General features: G+C 36.2%; 1 protein-coding gene and 1 pseudogene across 1 annotated transcript; both read left to right on the top strand.

Moving 5' to 3' along the window:
* The first annotated feature begins 271 nt into the window (after positions 1-271).
* On the top strand, positions 272-3,934 carry LOC131548721 (fish-egg lectin-like; annotated as a pseudogene).
* A 423-nt stretch (positions 3,935-4,357) lies between these two features.
* On the top strand, positions 4,358-6,279 carry sub1a (SUB1 regulator of transcription a). The gene is made up of 5 exons (XM_058789454.1): positions 4,358-4,484; positions 4,953-5,022; positions 5,233-5,352; positions 5,471-5,579; positions 6,022-6,279. Exons 2-5 carry the CDS (start codon positions 4,954-4,956, stop codon positions 6,099-6,101), a joined length of 378 nt encoding a protein of 125 aa, XP_058645437.1. The 5' UTR covers positions 4,358-4,484; position 4,953; the 3' UTR covers positions 6,102-6,279.
* The last annotated feature ends 2,333 nt before the right edge of the window (positions 6,280-8,612 follow it).

The raw sequence follows: 8,612 nt of genomic DNA, 5'->3' as shown, positions 1-8,612 counted from the left end.
TACCTGAATTCTTCCTTCCAGCCAACTTTGCATTTAATATGCTTTGATACAGCACTCTGTAAACAGCCACACCTTTCAGTAATGATCTTCTGTGACTTACACGTGCATCTTTATGTTATATTTCTTAATAACCGTATAGGGTATTGTTTGACCTGTGAGTACTTTGATTGGATGTGCAGTACATCCTGTTTGATTTTGCATTAATCTATCCTATATAAATATGACCTTGAGAATAAACTTGAGAATGTTATGGTAGTACAACAAACTGTATTGTGGACCAATGAAGGTTTATCACAGCATCCTGCTGATCTTCTGCTGCCAGTTTCTTCACACTCTGAGTAAACTATGTGTTTTGGTAACATAAATAAAATAAATAAATAAAAACATTTGCTAGTTTACTTTCTATATACAAATATAAATATATTTTATTTGTATTTATTTAAACATATTTGTATTTACAATCACTGATTATTTTGCATCATGTTTTCACAGCTTTAGACTGTACTGTGATGAGTGGTCATCTGAAGCAGATAGATGCTGGGTTAAGCTCAGTGGTTGGAGTAAACATAAAAACAAAGTGTTTGTCCTGATTAATAATATCTTCACAAAGATCAGTGGGTCTTTAAAGCACTTCAGTGTTGGTCCTGCTGGTCAGCTGGGGGTGGATTCAGCAAACAACATCTTCAAGCTTCAGAGTGGCTCCTTCATTCAGTTACAGAAAGTACAAATTACAGAAAAGACATAATCTATCATTAATGTACAGGTGCATCTCAATAAATTAGAATGTCATGAAAAAGTTCATTTTTTCTTGTAAGTTATTTCAAAAAGTGAAACTTTAATATATTTTAGATTCATTGCATGTAAAGTAAAACATTTCAAAAGTTTTCTTGTTTTATTTTTGATGATTAGAGCTTACAGCTCATGAAAGTCAAAAATCAGTATCTCAAAATATTAGAATATTTACATTTGAGTTTCAATAAATGACCATCCCTACAGTATAAATCCCGGGTATCTCTTGTTCTTTTAAACCACAATAATGGGGAAGACTGCTGACTTGGCAGTGATCCAGAAGACGAACATTGACGCCCTCCACAAAGAGGGTAAGGGTGAATCCCATTTCTCTGTCTTACCCCTTCCCCTTACCCCTTCCCCTTAGTTTTGCGCGTTCACGTGAGAGTAAGGGCTATCCCAATTCTCGTTTTGATCGAGGGGTAGGGCTAAGGGGAAGGGGTAGATACCCCTTAAAACCAAGCATTTTCGCGAGCTTACTTGAAACCGAGGGGTACCCAGAACACACTGCGCAACCGGCAACAATCAAGTATTTTCAGCTTAAATAATTTATTTAAAAATTACGACAGTCTTGTTTTGTGCTCTAGACAGTCCTGTACATATATATTTGCAACCATGTTCTTAATTGAAACGTTTTAAAAATCGCTAGTTTGTGACGCTAACGTTACATTGCTGATTTGCACAACAGTCCCGCAGACTAGCCTTGAATGGACTCCATGCATGTCTACAGTTTTAACAAGTTTGTAAAACGATCCAAAGTTTGTGATCAACACTTGTCGGCTCTGGTGACGTAGCAGCCAGCTAGCGACGGTGTATGATGACGTAACCGTAACCAAGTGGTGTCTCATTTCATAGGGTATGCCACCCCTAGCGCTTACCACTCGGTTTCGAGGGACAAGGGCTAGGGGTAAGACGTAGGGGAAGGGGTAAGACAGAGAAATGGGATTCACCCTAAGTCACAGAGGGTCATTACTGAAAGGTGTGGCTGTTTACAGAGTGCTGTATCAAAGCATATTAAATGCAAAGTTGACTGGAAGGAAGAATTTGGGTAGGAAAAGGTGCACAAGCAACAGGGATGACTGCAAGCTTGAGAATACTGTCCAGCAAAGCTGATTCAAACACTTGGGAGAGCTTCACAAGGAGAGAACTGAAGCTGGAGTCAGTGCATCAAGAGTCACCACGCTCAGACGTCTTCAGGAAAAGGGCTACCAAGCCACTTCTGAACCAGAGACAACGTCAGAAGCATCTTACCTGGGCTGTGGAGAAAAAGAACTGGACTGTTGCTCAGTGGTCCAAAGTCCTCTTTTCAGATGAAAGTAAATTTTGCATTTCATTTGGAAATCAAGGTCCCAGAGTCTGAAGGAAGAGTAGAGAGGCACAGAATCCAAGTTGCTTGAAGTCCAGTGTGAAGTTTCCACAGTCAATGATGATTTGGGTTGCCATGTCATCTGCTGGTGTTGGTCCATTGTGTTTTCTGAAGTCCACAGTCAACGCAGCCATCTACCAGGAAATTTTAGAGCACTTCATGCTTCCTTCTGCTGACAAGCTTTATGGAGATGCTGATTTCATTTTCCAGCAGGACTTGGCACCTGCCCACACTGCCAAAGGTACCAAAAGCTGGTTCAATGACCATGGTGTTGGTGTGCTTGACTGGCCAGCAAACTCGCCTGACCTGAACCCCATAGATAATATATGAGGTATTGTCAAGAGGAAGATGAGAGACACCAGACCCAACAATGCAGATGAGCTGAAGGCCACTGTCAAAGCAACCTGGGCTTCCATACCACCTCAGCAGTGCCACAAACTGATCACCTCCATGCCACGCCGAATTGAGGCAGTAATTAAAGAAAAAGGAGCCCCTACCAAGTATTGAGTACATATACAGTAAATGAACATACTTTCCAGAAGGCCAACAATTCACTAAAAATGTTTTTTTTTTATTATTGGTCTTATGAAGTATTCTAATTTGTTGAGATAGTGAATTGGTGGGTTTTTGTTAAATGTGAGCCTAAATCATCGCAATTAAAAGAACCAAAGACTTAAACTACTTCAGTCTGTGTGCATTGAATTTATTTAATACACGAGTTTCACAATTTGAGTTGAATTACTGAAATAAATTAACTTTTCCACGACATTCTAATTTATTGAGATGCACCAGTACATTATCTTAATTTAAAGTCAATATTTTAAATCCATGGTCCCAAATATATCATCTTATTGTTGATTTTCAATTTAAACTAATCTTTCATCCAACCTGTTGACTGTGTTGTTAGGGCTTCTCAAACAGATGAATGCTGGAGGTGATCAGATCCTTGCAGGTGTCAATAAGAATGATCAAATATATTGCTTAAATATGGATGCTAAAACAAATGGCTATCCTGCACTTCTCCTTGGATTCAAAGGAGGACTAAGGTATTACAGCTGTGGTTCGTAAAGCTGTTGGGGAGTGAGCGCCTATGACAAAATCTGGATCATGAGGGTAATGACACAATGTTAAATACAAGAGCTAAAGAACAAGTTAAAGTGCATCAAAATGCATATCAAAAATAAAGAAAAAAACTGGAGTGAAAGCAGATAAAAGCAAAAAAGTTTCTTCATGTGACTGTATAATGACTGACTGGATTGTGTCTCTTTCGGTCTCATGCAGAATGTGACTAATAATGCCTGTACTGGGTCCGGCAGCTTTCTGAATATACTTGGACGTCTAGCAACTGATGGCAGTGTCTTTGGTGTCAATTCTCAAGGGAACTTATACCAAAGGTGAGCTGAACAGTCATAATATTACAAATTTTATGAACAAAAGTGATGAATTCATCAAGAATGATTTTCAAACACTGCATTCAAGAAACCAACTGGTGAACTGGTGTCACTCGCTCTAACCCCGTTGGCACAGACTGGCAATCGATGGTTGCCTGTCCCAACGGCCACAAACACATGAGCTTTGACCTGAGTGCTGTGGGTCATGTGTGTTGACGGCTCCATCCGTAAATGTACTAGTCTGTCACAGAATATTAACAGAAAATCTTGATTATACTTTCTTTTCTTCTCTTTTTCATTGCTGTTGATCCAATAAAGTATTATGAAAGCATCTGTCTTATCAGTGTTGCATTTCTTTTGTGTTTTATTTGATTCAGTGGTTCTTTGAGGCAGTTTCAGGATGTAGCCTACACAGCACAATTGTGGACACTTACAACTCACAAAACATTTTATTCAGATTGTTTATGTTTTATTTCTAATATCCAATTACAATTTCATTACATATTTAAATGTCTATAAAGCCGCCATTTTTAGAGGATGTTATCAGTGAAGGATTTAAGGATTCAAACTAGCAACTTGTCTTTCTGCATCTTCAAGAGAGCAAACATACATCTTGTACTTGATTTATGTTGTTTCTTCATCTCTTTCTATATGTAGCCATTTAACTTATTCATCGCAATTGTTTTATATTGTCAACAAATGTTAAAAAAAAAGCAATGTAAGATGACTGCTTCATTACATCCTGATGTGTTGCTTCATTACAACTTCCATAATCGCTGATAATGGATGCGCAAAACTACACTTCCCACAATCCAGCTCTTCAAGGGCGCTTCCGCAAGCGCGCGCTCTGCACAGGTTTATCTGAAACGGATGTTCGCACGCATCGAATGAGCTTTTGATTTAACTCTATTTACCCTACGTTTACCTTAAGACATCACGTAAGTCATTTGATACGTGCATCTGTTTATAATATTCGAGCGCGACTATAATGTCAGCAGAGATGTTGCAATAACAGATCGTTTCATTGAAAGGAAACTTGGCAAATGGCCATCTTGCTGCGCGTTCATACGTTCGGCCTTGTTGGTTGTTATAGTAGTTATAAACGAGCGACGCCATTGATTCTTTTCTGTTTAATATATGCATAACGCAACATATACATTTTTTTTTTTTTGTATTGCAAACGCTTGTATGCTAGAGCATCACTGCAAAGCGCGAGGATGCAACCGTAAAGAAGTTGTTGGTTACATGCACGCAGATTATATATATTTTGTTTCAAAATTAATTTAAAGCAACATAGTCCTAAATGTATTAGTGTAAATTACACATATGCTTTTCAACTGTATTTTGGCATGTTTTTTTTTTTGTTGTTGTTTTTTTCATTTCAATGACATTGTCGTCCTTTTCAGAATGCCAAAGTCAAAGGAAATGTTGTCTTCTACCTCAGACAGTGGCTCTGACAGTGAAGTTGACACGAAGGTATGGAAATGAATATCCTCACATTACACTTTTATCCAATTGAAAAAAAAGCACATCACATCCGAGAGTATTTACATCTGCAAATTTGGACATTTATTGAGAATAACCACCCATTTTGTGTTGCCAGAACATTAGAAGTAACATTTCAATGTAACATTTCTAGTTTCCATGTAATTGGCTTTGTGTTTGATGTGGCATTCTGTATTTCAGGCCAAAAGAAAGAAGCAAGCAACACCAGAAAAGCCATCAAAGAAACGAAAAGTTGGAGAAACCTCAAAAGTGTCTTCTGCCTCTAAAAGCAGTAGCAGTAAAAATGACAATATGTTCCAGGTGAAGAATGCTATAAAAACAAGTATATGTTTAGCTTAACTTAGTGCAGAATAGCCTCACAATTATATAACGTTTTATATTATATTATATTATATGTATTGTTTTCTTTTTTTTTAAGATAGGAAAGATGAGATATGTGAGTGTTCGGGATTTCAAGGGAAAAGTGCTCATTGATATCCGGGAATACTGGATGGACCAAGAAGGTGAAATGAAACCAGGCCGGAAAGGTAGGTGCTACTCTTCGTGGGTTCAAATGTGACAGTAGAAATGGCACCTGATAGAGATTGTGCTATGTATTTTAAATATATTTCAGAAACACTTTATTTTAAGGTGTCCTTGGTACACGTTACATGTACTTGCTATTATAATAATAACAATAAATTATGCATAATTACACGCAAGTAACCCCAAACCGAACCCTAACCCTAAGCGTATAGTAAGTACATGTAGTTAAATAACATTACTCAGTATTTAAATGTATAATTACAGTGTAACAAGGACACCTTGAAATAAAAATTGAGTAATGATATGAACAAATAATTAATTTGGATTGAATTGAACGTACCAACTCTAAAGCTCAAAACTCAAAAGAGAAATAAGAAAGCCTTTTGCATATAAGTGAGCTGAGTATTTTATTTCTCAGAGTTCTGTTTGATGTTCTTATTACAGGTATTTCACTGAACCCAGAGCAGTGGAACCAACTAAAAGAGCAGATAAGTGAGATTGACGATGCCGTGAGGAGAACATAAGCCCTGCCTGCAATTCACTGATACCTGGATGCTTTTTTTTATTTTAATTTCTTAAAAGATTCTTGCTCTGCAGTTCTGCTTGTGTTGTCCTCCAAAGCCCAAACACAGTATCTATACCTTCTCTGAATTGGCCAAGGGACAGATCACAGTCTAAGTGACCTGTCATAAATTTGACAAATGTATAATTGCTACGTTTTTGCCTTTGTAGAGCGGCATGCTTCGCAAAGCCAATGTGGTGACCAGGATACTTTGTATGTATATTTTAGAATAGGTTTTATTGAAGTAGTTGTTCATTGTATGTGTCTTTTTATATTTCAGATTTTCATGGTTGGGGTTTTAAAAGGGGTTGGCTAGAGAGACAGGGTGTGAGTTTGTGCCCTTAATTTTTAATAAAGATGATAGACAAAACAAAGGCTGTTTTGAGTTACAAGTTTCTTTCAAACAACCATAAAGGTACAAAAAACTGATGAAAAGTATTGAGAACAGGTACTGTACTGTTCACAAGTTGTTGTTGTTTTTTTAATTAATTTAATTCCGTAAGGACGCATTATTAATGCCAAAACAAAATCTGTTTTAAACAATGCTTCTGAAATGTTGAACTTTTTATTCATCAGAGAATTCTAAAAAATGTATCTGTTTTCAACAGTGATGGTAATCAGAAATATTTCTTGAGCAGCAAATCAACATGTTAAAAAGATTTCTGAAGGATCATGTGATACTGAAGACAGGAGTAAAGATTGCATCAATTAGATTTTAAAATATATTCAAATAGAAAATATGGTAAATTGTAATAATGTTTTGCAATATTGTCAGTTATCAAATAAATGGTCATTTGGTCAGCTTGTTAGCTCAGTAAAAACAATTTTAAGGGTTAGGAGTCGTTTCTAAAACAAAGTACTTTTAACCCCCCCCAGTTTAAAAGATGTTACAGTATAAAAGATGTTATACTATATGTATAGGCTGTGTTTTATTTTTTTATTTATTTTTTTGACAGCTATGTCTATTAAGAGCAGGTTAGATTATTTTTATTTAATTAGATTGTTTTAAATGTGATTATTTTAATATAACTTATTTTAAATTATTTGAATTTATTTTAAGGTCCCCTGGTACTGGGCTATAGAGAGCAAAATATGTGGTTCACTGCAGCCATCTATTGGTTATTTTGGTGTAAACATCATAACATTCCAAAAGAAATGCATTAAGTGTACTAATCCTAACCCTAGTTCATGTAGCGTTATTATGTCTTATTTGATTATACTATTATGTTATTAATTATGTAATTAATTATAAATTGTCAATATACGCCACTCCCCATTGTAGTAAGTCTTTGTAATGAATTGCTTTAATCCAGTTTTCTCTGCAGCTAGCAGATATTGTTTCTAAAGCTAAAGGCTGGAATACACTACATGAATGCTACATGACTTCTCGACTTTGTGAAAATCTGAAGACATTTTAAAACAGTAGGCATCATACACTTGCCGACTTTTTAAACAGTCACAGAGGATACACTGGCCATCATACACTAAACTGAGGAGCACTACCAGACTTAATAAAGTTTTCTGATCACAACAAACTCAAGCAGAAACATTTGCCTTGTTTCTAGATATATATGTAAAAAGTAAAAGAAAAAAATGAAAACGTGTTATAAAATTAGCTCAAAATATCAAAAGTCACGATGGAATCAGAATCTGAACAGAGTTTGTGACCATCATACACTATGCAATTTCCTATGAAATCTGTCCACTCAAATCTGCAGACTGGCCCTGACTTGTGGCAACCAGCATCAAATTGTTGAGATTGTGAATTGGGGGAAAATCAGGGCAAAAATTGTGTACTGATTCCAGCCTTAAATGTGTCCCTGGACCACAAAACCAGTCATAATGGTCAATTTTTATGAAATGGAGATTTATACATCATCTGAAAGCTGAATAAATACTTTCCATTGATATATGGTATTTATTATGTATGTATTGTTAGGATAGGACAATATTTGGCCGAGATGCAACTATTTGAAAATCTGAAATCTGAGGGTGCAAAAAAATCAAAATATTTTGAAAATCGCCTTCAAAGTTGTCCAAATGAAATTCTTAGCTATGCATATTACTAATCAAAAATTAAGTTTTGATATATTTACAGTATGAAATTTACAAAATATCTTCATGGAACATGATCTTTACTTAATCTCTTAATGATTTTTGGCAGAAAAATCAATAATTTTGACCCCTACAATGTATTTTTGGCTATTGTTACAAATATACCCCAGCGACTTATTTTTGTGGTCCAGGGTCACAAATGTTCCAGCTGTGAGTCTGATGTTATGCCAACTTGTCTTTTCAAGGAAGTGTATGAAACTTTGAGCCCAGCTGTAATAACAGCTATTATTAACAGTTCAAATGGAGTTGTACCTAGGGCTGTCGCGATATCCGCAATATCGCAATACCGCGCTATTGATGAGCATAACCGCAGAGGAATGCAACAACCGCAGCAACCGCGATATTTCAGTGTTTTCTT

Source organism: Onychostoma macrolepis, chromosome 10 (genome assembly GCF_012432095.1).
Source record: "Onychostoma macrolepis isolate SWU-2019 chromosome 10, ASM1243209v1, whole genome shotgun sequence".
NCBI classification, from domain to species: domain Eukaryota; kingdom Metazoa; phylum Chordata; class Actinopteri; order Cypriniformes; family Cyprinidae; genus Onychostoma; species Onychostoma macrolepis.
The sequence above is the reverse complement of the archived record's forward strand: the minus strand, read 5'-3'. Positions and strand labels throughout refer to the sequence as shown.